This window comes from Molossus molossus, unplaced genomic scaffold, assembly GCF_014108415.1.
Source record: "Molossus molossus isolate mMolMol1 unplaced genomic scaffold, mMolMol1.p scaffold_m16_p_13, whole genome shotgun sequence".
Classification (NCBI taxonomy): domain Eukaryota; kingdom Metazoa; phylum Chordata; class Mammalia; order Chiroptera; family Molossidae; genus Molossus; species Molossus molossus.
This window is the reverse complement of record NW_023425348.1, coordinates 63,111,261-63,132,927: the sequence shown is the minus strand read 5'-3', so window position 1 is coordinate 63,132,927 and position 21,667 is coordinate 63,111,261. Positions and strand designations below refer to the sequence as shown.

Sequence of the window (21,667 nt, the reverse complement as noted above, 5' to 3'; positions counted from 1 at the left end):
AGGTTTGGTTCCCGCTAAGGGCACGTACCTCGGTTGCAGTTTGTCCCCGGCCCTGGTTGGGTCGTGCGGGTGGCAACCACTCGATGTGTCCCTTCACATCGATGTTTCTCTCTTTCTCTCTCCCTCCCGCTCTATCTGAACAAAATATGGAAAAGTGTCCTCAGGTGAGCATTAAAAAAAAAAGTTATCAAATAAAGAGAAGGAAAGAAAATTCGTCAGGTGGTGAATGAGAAAGAACTCCGGCATTAAATCTCACACGCCAGTGGCTCTTGGATTTTGAGTAATGAGGACAGGCTGCAGGGTGAGCTGAGAACGAAGAGGGAAAACCTGAGGAAGGTGAGTTCAGGCCTCATTCTAGGGTCTGTTGGCAACTATCAATATAAATGCAGCCAGAGGAAAACCCAGGGCAGTGGAGATCGTCAGTCTGGCCACCCTACTGAATGACTCCTTTTATGTTTCAAGTTTGAGGTAAGCTGCTTGCTACGCACACTTTGGGAGCGTCTAACTAGGCCCAGCTGAAGCAGAGAGAAATAAGCAAGTCTCAGTAGCAAGTCCAAAGTGTTAAACTACCGACAAAAATAGCAGTCACTTCCCTTCGACAATTTGTGTGATCAGGTCTGAAAAGCCTCTGTTTCTCAGTTCTAACCTAAAAAGGGTGTAAAATCCTGCCACACTTACAGTTCCTTGGAGCAATGGGATTGCCTGGGAAATCATCTCTTCTTGTGTGCAAATGTTCTTATGGTTCCCGCACCTTCTGCAGCATCTCTGCCCTGGGAAGACTCCCTGGTGTGGCCGTGACTGTCCTGAGAAGGACCTGGATTACACCAGCAGTGCAGAGGGGTGAGGACACTAAGGTTTGGGAGTTAGGTCCTGGTTCAAAATTTTGCCTCTGTATTTATTACATTATATGATTGAGACCAAGCTACTTACCTTCTCTGAGCCTTTCTAATTCCAAATATGGGTCCAATAAAATTGTCCCCACAGGGCTATCTTGTGGAATACCATACCCAGAACATCATCTGGCCTGTAGTGGATGCCCAATAAATGTAGGTCCTTCCCCTCCCCCACGCCAATGCAATGGGTTCCGTTAATAAGATTCCACATCTTACCAAACAACTCCAATGATTAGCAATATAAAACACGAGGGAGGAAAATACTGGAAAGGAGCAAACTGCTCACACTGCCCCAGGCTCTTGACTTCCTTCAGTTCCAAGCCCAGGGCCAATGGTCCCCGCCGCTGGGCTGAGCAACCTAGTAGCTAGAGCAGACGATTGTGGTCAGACTTGGGTCCAAATCCAGCACTGCCACTTACGAGCAGCAGGACTGCAGACGTATGATGCAACCTCAGTTCCATCATTTCAAAACAAAAAAATCAGTGTGTGCTGAGTGTGTGATGAGCGAATTATGTAAAATGCTTAATTAGCGCTGTGCCTAGCACAGCCAACACATAATAAATGCTACCTATCACATCCCCATCCATCATCTAACCAGCAGAATGTTAGTGGGTGACAGGTGGAGAAAAATCAGATGGTATAACTCTAAAGGTAAAAGGAACCAAAAAGTAAAAATCTCGGGATGGGATGAAACGCATAGGTTGGAGAGTAAAACATTAGCTAGCGTGAAATGCATTCTCCTGGGAGGGTGGCCCGGATGAGAAGTAGACAGCATGTCAGTAAGTAAACCAGAGCTTCCGCCACTCTAACATCAGCCAGCGCCACCAGGAAGAAATTTGTGAAGAACATACGTTTGTTTTGTGCACCAGACACTGCCCTCTCCTTAATCTTTTCCTCCTCCTTCCTGGGGATCTGTTTCGGGTACTTCATTCTGCAGGGTCCCCCTTTTCTTTGTTGCAGCCCAGCCTCTCCTCTGGCTTCTCGCCCTCTAGCCAACTTCTCCGGTGGTTTTGAAATGCCAGGCCACGCACCAAGACCGGACTGCCTGCATAAACACTTCACGAAGAGCATACTAAAAATACACCTTCTCAGGTTCCAACCCTCAGGGTCCAATCCAGGTGGTCAGATGGGGCCTGGTTACCCATATATTTTCCTAGAAGTTCCCCAGTAACTCTTATGTGCAGTCAGGTTTGGGAACTATGTTTCTAGACTTTTCCTATACCAAAATCAAAATGTACATCTCCTATGGCCCAGTCATTCGGACCTTTCTTTCCCCTGACTGGTCTAAAAAAAGTCATTTGTATTTGAGTTCATGAATCATCAACTGGCAACAACTTTATTTTTCCCTCCAAGATTTTATACACAAGACGACGTTATGCCATGAACCAAAGCATGAAAAATTTCCAGAGAAGGAAAAGAATATGTAGAATCCTCTCAGTCTGTTCTTTATCAATAGGGCTGAACCTAGAGAATAGTGTGGATTCCAGCCCTCCCATCCTCTCCCCAACTTTCCAGGTAGAGAGGTCAAGGTAGCCAAGGACATTCAGTGGATGAAAGTTTGGAGACAAAGCGACACCACAGATGTGCAGAATAAATAGTCATAACCACCACCACCGTGTACTGAACACCAAAGGCCAAGCCCACCCTGAGCACTTTACATGCATTATATCATTTAACATTCCCATCTACAAGTCTGTGTTACTATTATCATTCCCAGCTCACAAAATGTAAAACACTGAGATGCACAGAAACTAACTTGCCTAGACTCACACAGTTAGCAAGTGGTGAGGATGGGAGAAGAGGATCTCTCAGAGGGACCAAAGAATTGGTGAAGTCATGAAACCTTAGAGAGACATATCCCCTGTCTCTTTCCTTTTTCTCCAGAGAGAAGAATATTGGCAGGGAGAAGCGGGGTAAAAATTTTGGAAGGAGGATGCAAAGAGTTGCACAGCAAGGAAACAGCAGTGTCTCCAGTTCTCAGTTGGGAATTACTAGGGCTCTGAGGCCTCTGCTGGCCTGTGGCATAGGGGGACATGCAAAGCCCTTCCCCTGCTCTCCCACTGGGGCAGCCTATGGGTAGTGGGCGGGGGGGAGCAGAGTGCCTTCAGTTCTCGAGAGTGAAGGAGATGATGAGGTCTCGAAGGTGGAAATGGAGATGGCAGCTTGAGGCTTTATTCAACCTGCCAAGCCCAGGACTGCAGGGTAAAAAGCCCGTGGTTTCTATGGAAACTGTCCATGCACATATATTATATCTGGACAATTCTTCAGAAATCCAGAAAGGGCCTTAAATAGATGACATCAAAACGGACCAAGACTCACTTCAACTTCCCTGAAGGCTGGTGCTAGTTTCTGTTCTTTGCCCTTGCAGCTCCTCTCCTAGGAGAGACCACAGAGCTAGAGTGGCGAGTACCTTACGTATCTCCTCATCAGAAACGCAGTCCGGAGCTGACTGGCGTTGGATTATCGGTGCTTCTGTAGGGAGGCTGTCCCCAGCATGCTTGTTCTTGACTCTGTGCCCAGGGGCGATGTCCTCTGGCTGAACAGCCCTTTTCTCCACAATAGCATCATTAGCAAGAACAAATGATTCCTAGGCGGTGCTTTCGATGCAAAATATTTCTCTGTAATAGGACTCAGATCACTATCCATAAGGATTTTTAGTGGGTTCTGAAGAGATCAAAACATCCCCCTTGACCACCATTATCCAGCTGTCCAGCTGCAAATGATTCATCAGAGACCAACGGTCTCCTTTGTCCAGCGGCGGTATTCCTGACTCCAGAGACGGACATGGGGGACACCATCTCCTTCACAGCCCAACCCACCCCCTCCTGAGAAACCCCTCCGACCTCCCAAGAAGTCCTGCCATCCTCTAACAAGCTGGGAGGCTTGTTCCTCCACAGAGAATGAATGGTATCAAAGATTCAAAGAACAGCCTCTTAAAAAGCCACCATTTGGAAAAGATTTAAGCAAAGCAGTGCCTGGTGAAGTGAAATAGAATTAGCCGCTTCAGTAGCACAGGCTTCTCAGATTCATTGTAAAGTAGACCGGCTTATCCGCTGCCAAGTGGAACGAACTCAACAACAATGTATCATAGTTCACTGCAATCCCAGCTCCACGGAATTTCAGATGGTGCCCAGAATACACCGAGGTGTGCTTAGTATTCCCCGATCTGTAATCAACCTTTTGTACGCGTGTTCCTAGTCACAGGATACTGTTTCATCTTAATGAACTGTTTTTCTTAGCATATTACCGTTGGTCATTTCAGCATGCCCAATGGCCCATTTTGGTAAGTTAAATTACAATTAGGGTCCCTTGGTTTTTGTTTCCCAGCAAGGCTTAGAGGGGCTTGGCTTCTCCCCCTTCCCACGGCTCAATTTCAAGGACAAATCACAAAAGGTCAAAGGCAAAGACGTACCTGTTGCAGTCGACGTGGAGGAGGAGGTGAGAGGCACTCACAGACAGTGCGACCTTGTGCCACCGGCCGTCTGCCATGCGGTACGGCAGTGCCTCTGTCCTGGCCTTCCCGTTATGTATGTAGTGATACCGAATCTCGTCCCTCAGACCACTGCTCTCCAGTTCAAAATAGCTGTATGTGAAGCAACAAAAACTGGTTTTACTTTCTTTCTGGACATCACAGGCATCCTCAGTCCTCACTGCTTACTAGCCCATCAGAATACACAATTGTGACACAGGACACTAAGACCTACAAACCCAAAGCCAGTTGCACCATGAACCCAACCCACCTACTGTCTGCGTGCGGGCCCTGGTAGTGACGTCTTGAGCCTCTGAAAGGAGCATCAGTCGATCCGCTGGGAGGTGAGTGGCCACAAACTGATCAGCAAAGCACTGTGCGGTGGCTCCGAAATACTTAAAAGCAATTCAGTACCCCCTTTCTACTGTCTCAAAAAGGCCATTCCCACGGAACGGATTTATTGTTATTTTTTATTACTGTCCTTTTTACTTTTTCTAGAATTAAAGAAAAATAGGAGTCATGTTGGATATCGGGGTTGTTAGAGACTGTCAGAGTGAGGAGAGCAAAGAGATTGGTTAGGCTTTCTTTTTGTTTTTACTTCCCTCTGTACAGAAAGCTGTTAGGTGATACCTATTCTTGGATAAGTAGGGGAGGAAACGATCAAGCTACTCACACACAGGCCAGAATTTCAAATCACTGTGGGGTAAAGCATGCAGTTGCATTTTTTCGTTGCCCGGATTGTTGTCATGTTTTCAGATCTATGAACAACTCAGCTCCAACACTGCGGTCGGAACCTCAGTCATAAAATGCAGCTGACGACTCCGGGACTCCCCTCGGGCGCACAGCGGGGCTGATACTCTCACGGGTGGCAGACCATCCCCTCTCCTGAAATGTGTCGTCGTCACTGGAACTTACCCATATGCTATCTGATTGATATCACCCACCAAAACCTACAAGACTGATATTGTTATCCCTTCTTAAGTATTAAAAAACTGAGATTCTGGAATTCAACAGCATACCCAAGTGAGGATTTAAACTCGGGTCTCAGTTGGATAGCCTATGACCTTCCTACCCGTTGGTCGCCCACCTGAGAGGCAGGATGACAAAGTAGAAAAGGTGCTCTCAGCTGGCTCTCTCCCAGCAACTCATTCCTATAAGCAACTCAAACGCGACCCATCTAGACAGGTGACCGGGTTCACCCTCCAGACCTGGAAGGACCTACCTATGCCTTCTCCTCTCATCGGCTGAGTTGGCCTGACCCCGCCAGCCAGATCGTATTTAATCTAAAATACGAGATGCATCTTCGATGAGAACCGAAATGAATATATCATGAAACTCAGCCTCCATTATTCATGACCCCCGAATCTCGTGTCAGAGGGAAGCAGAGCATATGTCTTGCTCTGCTTTCACAGGGATCTTCCCAAGAGGCAGTGCAAGGGGAAGCAGAGTCAAGACCAGCCTCGGACCCACCACGCTTGCACGAGGCACGGAACCAGGCCCAAGGTCATAAACTGACGAAGTTACTTACACCACTGCAGTGGGTTCCTGGGTCCACCCACATACTCATTAATTAGAGTAAATAAAACACATTTTATAAGACTGCAAAAGAAGAAGTCCCTTTACATAGAAGACATTCATTTTAAGAGAATCCTCCAAATTTCTCCTAAGCAGCGAGAACACTGGCAGAATCAAACAATCAGAGACTATCAAAGGTCAGGACGACCTTAGAGATGATCTGGTCATTCGTTAATTTATTCAAGATGTTAAGGACTGAAAATGGATTTAAATATAGATCCTGTCCTCGAGATGCTTTGAGACTAATGGAAAAGGAAATAAAAGATTTGCCTCTCCCATCAAAAGTAGAACCTGACCTCAGAGAAAGGAAGGGGAGGCATTTCATGAGTGGCTGCCGTGGCCTGCAGTGGACCAAGTGCTCTCATCAACATCATCTCATTGCATTCCTTCCAGGGAGACATCATTACCCCTGTAAGATAGATGCAGTCATGTACGATCAGAGATGTCCAATACTTTCCCCGAGACAAACAGCCCCTGCACAGAAAATCAGCATGATTTTAAACTTGAGACCTTAACAAGACTAACATACAATGAGAAACTTCTCAATGACTTTATTTTGACCAATAAGCTACTGCTGGGGGAATAAATGTGACCTTAAAAGGACCTCAATAAATAACAATGAAAATAAGTAGCAATGAGAAATGCTCAGATCACCTGACAGAATCATAAAAACAAAAATAAGAGGCAGATACATCTCACCAGATTTAATCATTATTCCTGGGGTTATGGCCTCATTGAGCACGTCTCAATGTATTACAAACAGATCTTTTTAAAATTTTTATTGAATTTATTGGGGTGACATTGGTTAAATAAAATTACACACATTTCAGGTGTGCAATTCTATAACACATTCATCTGTATATTGTATTGTGTGTTCACCACCCAAAGTCAAGTCTCTTCCGTCACCATATATAATAACCCTTTTCCCTCTTCTACCTCCCGCCACCCTTTATTATTATTTTTTATGCAGTTGTACCTGGGCCTGTTATCTTAGTTTCCTTTTTGATACTTCATTATTGGTGCATAAAAATGCAACTGAGTTCTGGATATTTATTTTGTATCCTGCTACTTTACTGAATTCATTGATCAGTTTTAGTAGTTTTTCGGTGGAACTTTTAGTGTTCTCTGTATTCAGTATCATGTCATCTGCACAAATAGATCATTTAAAATTCACTTTACGAAGCATTGGAGCAAGAGGTCACCTTGAGGGAATGGCAATCAGCTATGAGAAAAGAAATCTTCCCTATTGTTAGGCAAATGGATACTTGTGTCTTTGAGTCAAGTTCTGACAGCATCAGATACAAATTCAGAGAGTGCTGTGTGTCAAACAACTTGGATGAAACTCAAGATGTGTTTGTTTGTTTTTTAAATATGTACTTTTTTACCATGGGTTTACTGCAGGACACAGGTGTGAAAACCACCAGTAAATCCAGCCAAAATGGGAAAGGCAAAGACTCATCAACATCGTCATCAATGCACATGTAGATTCAGGCAAGTCTGTCCCTACTGGCCATCTGATCTACACAGGTGGTGGTAATGACAAAGAACCATCGCAAAATCTAAGGAGGAGGCTGCTGAGGGGGAAGGGCCCCTTCACCTACGCCTGGGACTGGGATGCACTGAAAGCTGAACGAGAGCCTGGCTTTACCACTGATACCCCCTGTGGAAACCCGAGACCAGCAAGTATTGTGACCATCACTGGCATCCCAGGACTCAGAGACTATCAAAAGCACGGTAACAGGCACATCTCAGCCTGACTGTGCTGTCCCGATTGTTGTACTGATGTTGGCAAATCTGAAGCAGATTCTCCAATAATGGGCAGACCCGTGAGCTTGCCCTGCTGACTGACACACTGGGTGTCAAACAACCTACTGTCGGTGTTAAAAAAATGGATCCCAGGGCCAACCTGCAGCTGGAGAGATATGAGGAATTGTTAAAGAAGTCAGCACCGGGGGAGGAGGGTGTCAATGGGGAAAAAAGGAGAAACATCTGTAACAAAAATAAAATAATAAAAAGAAAGAAAGAAAGAAAGAAAGAAAGAAAGAAAGAAAGAAAGAAAGAAAGAAAGAAAGAAATAAAGAAAGAGTTCACTGAAACCAAAAAAAAAAAAAAAGAAGTAGTCAGCACCGCCCTGGTCAGTTTGGCTCAGTGGTTAGAGCGTCGGCCCATGGACCATTGAATCCTAGGTTCGGTTCCCGCTGGGGGCATGTGCCTCAGTTGCGGTTTGGCCCCGGCCCCGGTTGGGGTCGTGTGGGTGGCGACCACTCAATGTGTCTCTCCCGCTCTATCTGAAGATGAATGCAAAAATGTCCTCGGGTGAGGATAAAAAAAAAAGAAGTCAGCACCTACATTAAGAAAAGTGGCTGCAACCTTGACACAGTAGCATCTGTGCCCATTTCTGGTCGGAGTGGTGACAACGTGCTAGAGCCACGTGCTAGCATGCCTTGGTTCAAGGGATGGAAAGTCACCGTAAAGACGGCAATGCCAGTGGGACCACACTGCTTGCAGCTCCAGGTTGCGTCCTACCACTAACTTGTCCAACCAACAACCCTACCTCTGCCCCTCTGGGATGTCCACAGAACTGGTGGCATTGGGACCATCCCTGTGGCTGAGTGGGGACTGGTGTTCTCAAACCCAGCATGGTGGTCACCTGTGCTCCGATGTCACAACTGAAGTCAAGTCTGTTGAGATGCACCATGAAGCTTTGAGTGGAGCTCTTCCTGGGGACAACGTGGGCTTCGATGTCAAGAACGTGTCTGTCAAAGACATGAGCCCGAGTCCTAAGGGCAACTTGGAGGAGGTGGCCACTTGGCCTCATGGCTTTGGGCCGTAGTCTAGAGGGAAGACTCAGGATTTATAGCAGAGTTTTGTTATTCAAAGTATGGTCCAGCTGAGCATCGTCATCCCCTGTGGAAATTCAGATTCCGGGGCTCCCAGCAGACCTACTTGAATCAGAACCTGCATTTTAATGAGACCCAGATGATTCACATGCACAGTAGAGTTTCAGAGGCACTGCAGTGAGTACACCAGGTGCTGCTTTACCTCCTGGCAGCTGGTCACAGTGGGGGGCGGGGGACTGGAGGTGACTGTAAGCAAGTGTCTAGTGAGTTCTCTGACCTGACCAGTCCTCTCTCCTCAGGCCTCAAACATGCTGAGGTCTTCTCGGGACGGGGGAGGGGTCATCTGGATCAGTGATAAAATCGCCAGCCAGACTGTGTCGAGCAGCGTTCTCCCCTTAGCCTTGGACCTCAGCCATGCGTGATGTTCCAGTGAACTGCCTGGGTCCCAGAAAAGCCTGTTCATGCTGCGAATATTTGAAAAAAGCGACGGCATTTGTTACTTGGTTCTCTTTTTCAGACCAAGCTCCCCAGCATCTTCCTTTGCATTTCTGCCCCCCACCTCGACTGCGAGGTCACCCTGGACAAAGGCTCTGCCTTACTCCTCCTTTCAGAGGCTTCCCCACGTTGGTTGCCGTTCTCTAGGTAAAACGGATCGATGTCCCCTCGATACAGCATCCAAGAACAAAGACCCTTTCCCTGGGCTGTGCACAGCCGTGCGCATCCTGACACTTACACTGACCTCCTGTCATCTCACACTACTCGTGCTTCGCACAGAAGGCTACCTGTATGTACACACCTAAGTGTCGTTAAACCTAAGCCCCTGCTCAAATGCTAGGCAGACCCTATCCAGAACCGGCGGGAGCTCCCACTGCTGGGGGATGACGACAAGACACAAGAACACCAGGAGGGGACGCTGTGCCCCACCTCCGGTCAGGGGCTCTGTGGACTCTATTTCAGTCTTACACTCATTACAGACATCCATGAAATCTTGGCAAATATGCCCCTGCCTCTCTGTGCCTCCATTTCTCCTGCCTGTTCTATGAAGTAAGTAGATCTGATCCTCAATGCCCAGGAATTGCATCGGGGGGCCTTAGAGTCTAAGCAGGAAAAAGGACAGGGCAGGGGAGACACTTCGCTCTCGTCTGTTCTATAAACTAGAGTTTCCCCGTAAGATCTCACTTGAACGAAGAGATTCACTTACAAAAATAGTCTTTAACAACGGAACGAAATCATCTTCAGGGTCCAGCTTAGGTCTAAATTCCTGCACTACTTTGCAAACCGATGCACTTTATAAGAAGCTGAATAACTGGGTGGTCGGCTAGTTTCACTCTACACTTGACTTTCCTGACAATGTGCAGGTTGCAGGCTCCTTAGCAGCCTGGCAGAGACGGGGCACGAGATGGCAGATGCAGCAGACGGAGCCAGCACTCATGCCCACCCGTCTCCCTGGGCACACATGAAACTATAGTTCCCAGGTCACCAACAAAACATGAGCAGAGGTGGGGTGTCCGGCAAGGTGAGGGAGTTGGGAGAGGCATGCCTTAGGTGGCCAGTTGCAAAGGGTCCAACAGAAGATCTTGAAGCCTGAGTGGGTGGTGGTGTCATTAAATGGAATAAACCTATGTCCTTAATTAACTGTATGAAGCAGAGACACCATTCCTAACTAACACTGAACTAAAACTAAACAAAAATAAAATGTTAACAATAATAATCCATAGAGACTTAGAGGTTATTAAATAGACTACCTTGACTCATTAAAGAGAGATACAGGAACACGAAACTGAGGAAAGACAAGAACTGAGGAGTAACCATGGACACGAAGCTATCGCTAAACTATAAATAGAAATAATGGCAGGAAGTATGAATACAGTCATCTTCTGTCCTGTGCATGACAGACAACCTGCATCGCATAAACTAAAGATTCTGTTTGGCAAAAGGTGTTTTCCACAAATACCCACAACATCATCCCCCATCTCACACCCTCTTCTACAACGTAATCTTGACATTCTTCCAACTGAAAGGTGGAATCTATGCCCCCACCTTGAATTTAGGTGGTCCTGTCAGTACTTTAAGGACAAAAGTAATGCTTGGTGACTTCCAAGGCTGGGTCATAAAGCATGATGCAGCGACTTTCTTGTTTGCCAGAACACTTGAGCTTGAAGCCCTGAGTCACTGTAAGAAGTCTGACTCCCATGCTGTAAGAAAACCCAAACCAGACTGGGGAGGCTGCATATAGATACCCTGGTTGACAGCCAACTGGTATCCCAGCCAACCACCAGTATAAACTGTACATATGAGTAAACACACCTCCATATGGTTTTCCCAGCTGAAACCACAAACACTGTAGAATATAGACAAGTCATCCCTCTGGACTCTGTCCAAATCCCTGACCACAGACTCTGTGAGCATAATCAATATGGGGATGGTTTGTGACATGTCAATAAAAATTGGAACACTCTAAGTTCACGCATACATGTTTTTAACCTTGAAAACCTGAAACTATAATTCAGATATGTCCCTACTAAATTCCTAAGGTCATTGGCCAAATGATCAAATCTCAAAGTGCCCATTTTCTGCTTGCAGCCCCACAAATTTATAACTATGCTTTTTCTTCTAACATCAAAAATGTAATTCTGCCCAAATAATGCAACTTAAACAACGCCAATAAATCATGTCTTTCAAAACACATGGATTTCTGGAGCTATGTAAAGAAGTAAATATCAAAGGAATATATTGGTACCATTCTCACTAGTCCATCATTTTTCCTGTGTCAAGTCCCAACATTTTGGTCTCAAACTTCATGGACATGACCTGCCCCCCCCCACACACACACAATGGTCCGTTTATAAATCAGATTATCTTCTTTGGTTTCTTCCAGACTACAGAGTTATCTAATTTAAAGGGATGTCCCAAATTACCTGGGCAAACTTCCACTACTCCCAACATCTTCTCCTTCATTTAGAGCAATACAGTGTAGCAGAAAAAGAATAAACCAGAAAAAATGTGTCTGGTACACAGGGGTTCAGAGTCCAGCTCACTTGTGTTCAAACCCTGCCTCAGCATTTCATCTCCGTGTGGATGGAAACAAGACACGTCATTTCCCGCAGCCTCCATTCTCCACCTAGTAAGAAATAGTATCTACTTCACAGGTGTCTTTTGAGGGAAGAAATGCCATGACATTGGTGATTGTTTGTGCTTATAACGCAACACCCGTGATTATGATCACCTCTCCTATTTCTTGCTGCACCCCAGGGAAGGAACGGGCTCACAGTGCTGCAATGCTGCCTTTTCTCAGAAAGGGGTGTTTCTCTGTCTTCCCCCTTCTCTTGCTTAGACTTTGGCCAGAGATTTTATTTCCAGATGTGAGCTTCTGCATTAGCTCTGTACGCACTCCTCTTGTTGAACATCTGGCTAGAGATCAATGGTGACTGCAATTACAAACTGCCTCTGTTGTTGAAAAATAAAACATTCACTGCTTAAATGTAATGTGAAAATAAGGTTCTTTACACCTCTTCGAAACAGTTCCATTACAGCCTTAAAAAGCACGTGAACACAGCCATAAGTCAAAGCTGGCTTCGACCTTACCCAGATACTGAGAGCCAGGAGAACACGCACGGAACTTTGGAAAGGTAAGATAGGAAAAATAAGTTTAATTGAGAGAAGTAATTTAAAATAAAAATCCACCAACAATGAGCTGGTTTACTAGAACACAGGAGAGAATGGATGGTTCGTTTTTTACTGCAAAGGCCTCTAGACATCGTGGAATATAAATATTTATTAAGCAAACAAGCAGAGGGCATGGAGCTTAGAATCACGAACCTGCCTGTCATCTTAAGCCTGAGACCGAGATCCAGATCTCCAGAAACTCAAAATTAAGATGTTTCTAACTATCAAGACTTAAGAAATGGGAACTGAAGAAAGAATAATAGTTGTAGTTATGGCCAACACACTTATTAGCACTTTCTACACTTCTTCCAAAGTCTTACTAAAGACTTAAAAAGAAGAAATATTATTGTTCCCAAACAAGAATCCAATTTTCTTCACTTAATTTTTTTATTCATGGACAGACTTCTGGTCAAGATGGTTGGTAGGTAAACGCAGTACATCTCCTCCCACAACCACATCAAAGTTACAACTAAACTACAGAACAACCATCCTTCAGAACCACCTGAAATCAAGCTGAATGGAAGAATACAACTACAGAATTAAAGAAGCAGCCACATCCAGACCGGTAGAAGGGGTGGAGGGGACGGGCTGGTCCCACACCCACGTGTGGCGGATAAAAATCAGGAGGACACCTCAGCTGAGAAGGTCCTCCCTGAGGACTGAGGGGTCCCCGTCCCACACCAGGCACCCTGCTCAGGGTTCCAGTGCCAGGAAGAGAATCCCCGTCACTTCTGGCTGGAAAAACCAGCGGGAACTGAGGCTCAGGGAAGCTGAAGCGACTGGAGCCTCAGGCAGCTCCTTAAAGGGCCCGCGCACGGACTTATCAGACTCTCTCCCTCTAAGCTTGGAGAGGAAGCAGCTCGAGGGGCGCCAGAGACATACAGGGAAGAATTGAGCTGCTTGGCACTGGAGCGAGGGCTGGAGAGGGGGCTTTCTCCTGGACAAACGTGCTGTCAGAGGCCTTTGTTCCTTGGCTGAGCCCTTCCCTGGGGCGGCAGCTAGCCGCCACATCTGAGACTCGAGCAACCTTGCTCATAGTGGTTGCCCCACCCTGGTGATTCCCTGAGGCCCCGCCCCACCCAACTTTCAGGCCCACCCAAGCTGTTGCCACTTGCTTAACCATAGGATTGGCCTATCTTGGATCCAGCTTCAGGTTTTCCCAAATTCTTTCAAACAAGCAGCATCTGGTCTCAGCTAGCCCCATACCCCTCATTAAGTAATACACAGAAACAAACACAGGGAGGCAGCCAAAATGAGGAGACAAAGAAACAGGTCCCAAATGAAAGAACAGAACAAAACCCCAAGAAAAAAACTAAGCGAAATGGAGATAAGCAATCTAACAGATGCTGAGTTCATAATACTGCTTATAAGGATGCTCAATGAACTTAGTGAGAACCTCAGTGAACTTAGGGAGGGCCTCAAGAGCATAAAAAAGGACCAGTCAGAAATGATGGATGCACAGTCAGAAATGAAGGAGGCATTAACTGAAATAAAGAATAATTTACACAGATTCAATAGTAGAGTACGTAAATCCAAGAAGCAAACCATTGATTTGGAATATAAGGAAGCAAAAAATGCCCAATCAGAACACCAAAAAGAAAAAAGAATCCAAAAAAATGAGGATGGTGTAAGGAGCCTCTGGGACAACTTCCAAGCGAGCCAACATTCACATCTTGGGGGTGCCCCAAGAAGAGAGAGAACAAGAAATTAAAAAGCTGTTTGAAACAATAATGGCAGAAAACTTTCCTAACTTGGTGAAGGAAACAGACATATAAGTCCAGGAAGCACAGAGAGTCCCAAACAAGATGAACCCCAAGAGGTCCACACCAAGACACAGCATCATCAAAATGCAAAAGGTTCAAGACAAAGAGAGAATCTTAAAAGCAGCAAGAGAAAAGCAGTTAGTTACCTACAAGGGAGTTCCCATTAGGCTGTCAGCTGATTTCTCAAAAAAAACTTTGCAGGCCAGAAGGGAGTGGCAAGAAATACTCAGAGTGATGAGAAGCAAGAACCTACAACCAAGATTACTCTATCCTGCAAAGCTGTCATTTAGAATCGATGGCCATATAAAGACTTTCCCAGACAAGAAAAAGTTAAAGAAGTTCATCACCACCAAACCATTATTATATGAAATGATGAAGGGTCTTTTTGAAGAAAAAGATAAAATATATGAACAAACAAAATGGCAATGAATACATATCTATCGACAATGGAATCTACAAACAAAATGAACAGGCAGAACAGAAACATTCTCATAGATACAGAGAACATTTTGTTGGTTGCCAGATGGGAGGGGGGTTGGGGAAATGGGTGAAAAAGGTGAAGGGATTAAGAAGTACAAATTCACCGTTAGACTGACAAACCCCAAAGGGAAAGGGGTTGGCGAGTGGGAAGAAATAAACCAAAGAACGTATATGCATAACCAATGGACACAGACAATAGTATGGAAAAAGGTGGGAGGGGGGCGGGAGGGGGGAGGAGGGGACAATGGGGGAAAAATGAGGAACATCTGTAATATATTCAACAATAAAGATTTAAAAAAAAATTTTTATTCATGATCCCAAATTAAATGAATGTATCTTTAAGATGCTCAGAGAACATTTTCCCTCCCATTCTGTATTCCATCTCCCCAGAACTTAATGTCCCTCATAGGCAACCGCTGTTACCAGTTTCATGAATAACCCTTGTAATAAACTTTTAGAAATAGTTTTAGATTTTCAGAAAAACTGTGACTGTAGTACAGAGAGTTCTCATACATGCCAGTGTCCCCTATTACTAATACTTCACTTTCACATGGTACAATCATCACAATTAATGAACCAACACTGATACATTATTATTAACTAAAGTCAATTCTTTAGTCAGATTACCTTAGTTTTTACCTAGGGTCCTTTTTCTGTTCCACTGTCCCATCCAGGATACTACAGTAGATTCAGTTATAAAGTCTTAGACTCCTTATAGCTGTGACCAATCAGACTTGACTATTTTTATGATCTTGAGGATTTTGAGAAGTACTGATGGGGTAGTTTGTAGAATTTCCCCTACTTGGGATTTGTTTGTTTTTCTCATGCTTAGACTTGGGTTGTGGGTTTTTGGAAGGGAAGGCCACAGAGGTCAAGGATAATTCTCTGAACACTGTATCAAGGATACATGCTATCAACATGACTTATCGGTCTTGATGTGAATCTTGGTGTTACCTACCTGGCTGAGGTCGTCTCTGTCAGGTCTTCTACTGTAAAGTTACCCCTCCCCTCCTTCCTTTCCAGACTGTCCTCTTTGGAAGGAAATCCCTATGTGCGTTTAGGATTCATGCATGTCTTGGAGTGGCTTGCAGTTCATTCTGTTTTAAATCACGGAATAGTATGTCCTTGTATAGATGTACCACAGCTTATTTACCCATTGACCTGTTGAAGGATATTTTGGTTGCTTCCTGTTTTGGGGGTGATTATGGGTAAAGCTGCTTAATGATATCTGTGTGCAGATTTGCGCAAAAATATGTTTTCAAATGAACTGGGCAAATGTCTAGTCGTGTGATTACTGGATTGTATAGTAAAGCAATGTTTAGCTTTGAAAGAAATGGTCCAACTGTCTCGCAAAGTGGCTGTGCTACATTACTCCCACCGGCACTGGGATTCGCTGTACATTCTCCCCAGCAACTGGTGTTGCCAGTTTTGTCTTAGCCATTCTAATTGTCTAATCTAAGAGTGTAAGGGTATCTCAGGTTTAATGTGCATTTCCTTAAGGATAAATAACTAGCACTTTTTCTTATGTTTGTCAATTGTATCTCTTCTATGTTTTCTTCTAGAAGTGTTCTAGTTTTACACTTTATATTCAGGATTTTTTATCCACTTTGAGTTAACTTTTGTGAAAGGTCTTTGTCCAAGTTCATTGTTTCGCACAGAAATGTCTAGTTGTTTCAGCATAATCTGATGGACCCTCCTTTCTTCCAGAAGTGTTTATGCTATAAAAGCAACTGTGAGCCCAGTCTTCCCCCACCTTTCAAACACAGCTCCGCACTGGAATCTCTGCACTTCCTACAAGGAGGCCTTTTTACATACAGCTTCCTCTTTATCCTTACGGTTTTCAATATTATTTAATATGCATTCTCTCACTCAAAATTAAAATCACTTTCTTCTTCGTAGCACACATCCAGATTGCAGCTAATTAAAAAGGCCCATCTTTTCAAGGCTAAGCCAGGCTTGCACAGCGTGAAGGCAAGACTGGAAGTCGCCTCCAAGGGCCGGCACGAAGGGCTAAAACAAGTGAGCAGCAAGCACTGAGTAGGAAAAGCCCTTTGGTACACGTCTTCCTGCAAGGAATTTACATGCCACTTGATGAGGCCAAACAAAAACAACAGAAAGACAGACCACGTTACAAGCCTGACCTTTAAAGAAAGGGAGGGACAATCCACCCTCGAGCTGCGATGCAGGAAAGGTTCCAAAGCAGGTGGATGTGAGAACTACGGGGATGAAGGGTGAGGAACAGGAAGGTGCTTCAGGAGTGGGGAATGGAAGAAGAACTGTGTCTGGTACTCTCAGGAAACAGAAAAGAGCGGGAATGAAGAGTATTTGTACAGGGCAGAGTTGGGAAACAGCCAAAAGGGGCTAATCTACAACCAATTTCTGACATTTGGCCCCTGCCCTGCAGCCTAGTATTTCTCATACCATTTTCTGCTATGACAAAGAGACGGGCCTGTTCACAGGCATGAAACACTCCCATAGGTGTCAAAATTTGGGGTACGTTACCTCTAACTCTGGTCCTTTCTCCCTCCTCTCAGAAAGCACATCAAATCAGTGCTCTAATGTACCCTGACTCCACTCTGTTAAGGTACATTCTTACATAAATGAATCACAAATTTATATCTCCCATCTAGACCTGTCTTCTGAGCTGTATATTTTTATAGTCAACTGTCTATACAACAACTCCACTTGGATCCTTCATGTTTAGTAAGTTCAAGACATAACTCCTGATCTTTCCTTCATAACCTGGTCTCATTCATTATATCCTATATCAAAATGAAAGCTAGAAACCAAAGTATTACCTTTGACCCTTGTCTTTCCCCATGGCTGACGTACAACCCATCAGTAAGTCCTGTTGCTCTGTTCCTGGGTTATCCAGTTACTCCTCACTTCCTCCACCGTCACCACCCTTATCTAAGCACCATCCTCTCTTACTAGCAACTGCATAGCCTCCAAACTGGTCTACTCGAATCCACTCTGGTCCCCTCCAATCCATTATACATCCAAAGTCAACTTTTTAAAACAAAAACCCAACCATGCCATCCATCCCTTCCAACCACCTCCCACCCTCAAGCTTACAATCCATCACTGACTCCTCACTGCAGCTGAGCTCAAGACTGGAATTCTTAAACATGGCCATCAAAAACCCACAAGCTGGACCCTGCCCATCTTCCCAACTTCAGTTTGTGTGCTCTCCACTATGTTCTCTGCACAGTCAACCTTCTTTCAAATCTTAGAACATATCACACTCCCTCCCACCACAATGTATCTGCACAGTCTGCCTCTACTAGCTAGAACACTCTTACTCCGATTCTTGACCTAGTTAACTTCTACTCATCCTTCACTCACCTTAAAGGTCACCTCCTAAGAAGACTTCACTGATATGAGCACCCTTCCACCACCCAGAATTACTTTCCTTCCAGCATGTATCTCTGCTTCTACTTACATAGAAGATCTGTCTCTCCCATTGGTCACAAGCCCTATGAATATACGGACTGTGTATGTTTTTGCTCATAATTGCATCTTCAGGGCCTAGAATGTAGTAGAGACTCAATTATTATTTATGGAATAAATGAATACATTATTAAATCTCTGGCTTTTATTAACAGTAATAAATTATATATGGCACATCTCATAGCTGACTATGATACATCAAACTGTTTTGACATTGAAGTTGAGAATTACTCTTGTAGAAAATAAAAGTTCCTCATCAAGGAGGTAATTTAGTAAAAACACAATTTAAATAATATACTATTCATAAAAATTACTAACATTTATCAAGTTCTCACTATATACCAGCTTGATAAGTACTTCATGTACACTATTTCAGTGAATTCTTGAAACAATGTTATGAACAAGAACTGTCATGATCTTCATGTAGCAAATGAAGAAATCAAGTTACATAAGTCAAATGACTTGACTAAAGACAAATCTAGGACAGTGATGCCTAAGCCAGACTCTCATATGAAAGATCATGAGACTCAGTACAGACTCACCTGTCCATAATTGAAACTACTACCCAAACTTAAGAGTCACTGGAAAGGCTGATGTCGTGGCAGAGTCACATTGTGGGAGGACAGACACTCTGAGTTTAAAATGAGTGACACTTGGAACAGACCCCAGGAGTAGAACCCTCCTCTGTCCATGGTGCTGCTGGTTCCACAGGACTGGAAGCTGAGAGGGAGCACCCTAGGAAACACGGTCTAGTGATCCCCGGCGGCTTCTGCTAGGAAGACTTGAGCTCTCACTAAAATCTTAGTGAGGTATATTATATACAAAGAACATATCATAATTGGATTGCTGTAAGAATTCAGTAAATGCCAACTATTATTATTATTGTTATTTAAATGCTGTTTTGACAAAGCACTTTATTTTCTACAATGATTCTCAACTTCAATGTCAAAGTTATTTGATTATCATAACCAGCTGTGAGGTATGCCATATATAATTTATCACTGTTAATAAAAACCAGAGGTTCATTAATGTGTTCATTTATTCCAAAAATAATTATTAAATCTCTACTATAAGCTAGGCCCTGTGTTAAGCTCTGAAGCTTCAATCATAAGCAAAAACAGACATGGCCCATGTGTTCATAGACCTTGCAGTCGGGGGAGAGACAAGTATTAACAATACAATCACGCGACTAGAGGTAAAGTTGAAAACAGATAAGTATGGTGGAAAAAAGTAACATGGTTCTATGACGAAGCCGGACCAGCTTCAGTCACCCTGAAATAAGTCAACCTGGATGACAAGCACAGAGTAAACATGAGCATTATAAATTATAGTATCGTTCATGAATGTGTAGGGTTACTGAGAACTGTACTTAGGAAAGAGCCTAGAAGATGGGCCCAGATGGGCCTAAGAGCTAACAATTTGTTCATATAAGGCACTCAGCGAGTTATGGGTTATATGTTAACTCTCTCAGTGGGCCATTAAGAAGACAAGTGTAGCCTGGTCGGTGTGGCTCAGTGGATTGAGTTTTGTCCCATGCACCAAGAGGTCACTTATTCGATTCCTGGTCAGGGCACATGTCCGGGTTGCTGGCTTGGTAACCAGTAGAGGGGCATGCAGGAGGAAGCCAATCAATGTTTCTCTCTCATCAATGTTTCTTTCTCTCCCTTTCCCTTCCTCTCTAAAATATATAAAAACATACTTTTTTAAATAAGAAGACAAGTGTAGCAAGTTCCCACCCATCCCACTTGCCATTACAAACCCCACTTCCCAGTATCCCTGCTAGAAGAAATGATTAAACATTTCCATGGTAAGGTTATGGACATCACCCATTCTGAATCCCTTGTCTCCTCCTCAAACATGAACACCCGGACCAGGTGAATTCATCTAAAATCAATTTACCTAGGGTTAATGTACATAAATGAAAATTTGCCTAAAGCAGCTTTATCTAAAAGCAAATTTGACTAAAACCAATTTACCTTCCCATCATGTGAATTGTTATGAATTTCACAAACATAAATTTTATGACAGTAGTACTATTAGGGGAAATTGTCTTTAAGTAAACTGGCTGTTAGGCAAATTGATTTTAGAATAATTCACTCTGGGCAAACATGGGGCACCCCTGCCTAGTCTCCAACAGCCCACAAGGCAGCTGAGGTGCTCCGGGTTTCGGGGCTGCCTCTCGCATTCAATACAACTTTAGGAAGCTGGTGTAATCAGAGTCCCTTCGCCTTCCCCCAACACCAGTGGATTTCAAAATCCATCAATTAGTACTGCGCTGCCAGAATTCCGGTTATGTTCCCCATCCCCATCATGCCTGCTAAGGACTAAAGAAGCTTCTACCTATACCATCATCCTGAGGCTGCTTTTCTCTTAATCCCGGATCAGCTCAGACCACCCAGGCATCTGAGAGGTAGAGCCACGGTAAACACAGTGTTTTTGAAAAGTGCTCCACAGAGAGGCACAGGAGGCCTCTGTGAACACACAGGCTCTGAACCAGTAGGTCTGGGCTGAGGTCTACGATACTGCACCTCTGATACACCCCAGGCGGTGCGGCTGCTTCTGCTGGTCTGCCGGCCGCACCACCGGTACCCAGGTCTCGAGATGTGCAGGTTAGACTGGAGATGACAGTCACGGATGTCAAGAAGCTTGTCGGAGGTGTACTTCTCTGCTCTTGGGGAAGAATACCAAGGAGACCGGAGACTCACTCACATGTCCCTGGAGTCTGAAACTGGGACTAAAACTTTTCTCTGCAACCCGAGAGGGCTTGCTAGGCGATTGCTTTCAACATGCCAAGAAAACCTCAGAAGTCAAATCTCCTTAAAGATGATGAAGTAATTGCTTTCCATACCGGGAATTTCACACTCACGAACTATATCTTTGCCTACCTTGGAAATGCATTCTTAAGTAGAGTTCCTCCCTTCCCATCACACCAGGAGGCCTAGAAAAAAACGATTTTTCATGCTAAGCATGTCCTCGAACAGACCTTACAATGAAATATAAAAAGAAATTCTGCTGGCCTACTTCAGCCACGAGCCTGTTAGATAAGTACGGTGGAAAAAAGAGGTGGGGACAGCATGGGTTTGAGAGAAGACTTCATCCTAATCCTTCCTCCACAAGCAGGCTGACAGAAGCCCGCCTTCTCGTTCCAATGATTCAAAGGTAGTCTCTCGGTTGAGGCTTGGGAAAGACCGCTATAAAGCACCGCTTCCTTTAATTACAAAAAGAAAAACAGAATTTTACAGCAAAAAAAAAAAAAAAAACTGCCAGCCTCCACTGTAACCAAGTGATCAAGGTTAACATGACAATAACAAGATATATCAACACCAGGAACTCCTTGTCCGTGAAGAAGACAAAATGTCATTTTCATAGTATTCTTGTCCCCTCAAATGCAGAGCGATCACAGGAAAATGTCAGAAACTCCGACTGAGGAGCATTCTATAACGTAACTGGTCAGCACTCTTCAAAAGTGTCAGTTATGAAAGATAAGGAAAGTCTGAGGAATTGTCACATTTTGGAGATTAAGAATATATA

General features: G+C 44.3%; 1 protein-coding gene across 3 annotated transcripts in view; it reads right to left on the bottom strand.

Moving 5' to 3' along the window:
* NELL1 (neural EGFL like 1) overlaps positions 1-21,667 on the bottom strand; it is a 765,989-nt gene that overhangs the window by 664,031 nt on the left and 80,291 nt on the right. For 2 of the 3 annotated variants that reach the window (XM_036258486.1, XM_036258484.1), the window contains exon 4: positions 4,306-4,476. The exons of the other annotated variant lie outside the window; for it this stretch is intronic. In XM_036258486.1, coding sequence (XP_036114379.1) covers positions 4,306-4,476 — 171 coding nt within the window. The remainder of the gene's footprint in view (positions 1-4,305; positions 4,477-21,667) is intronic. 3 annotated transcript variants of the gene reach the window in all.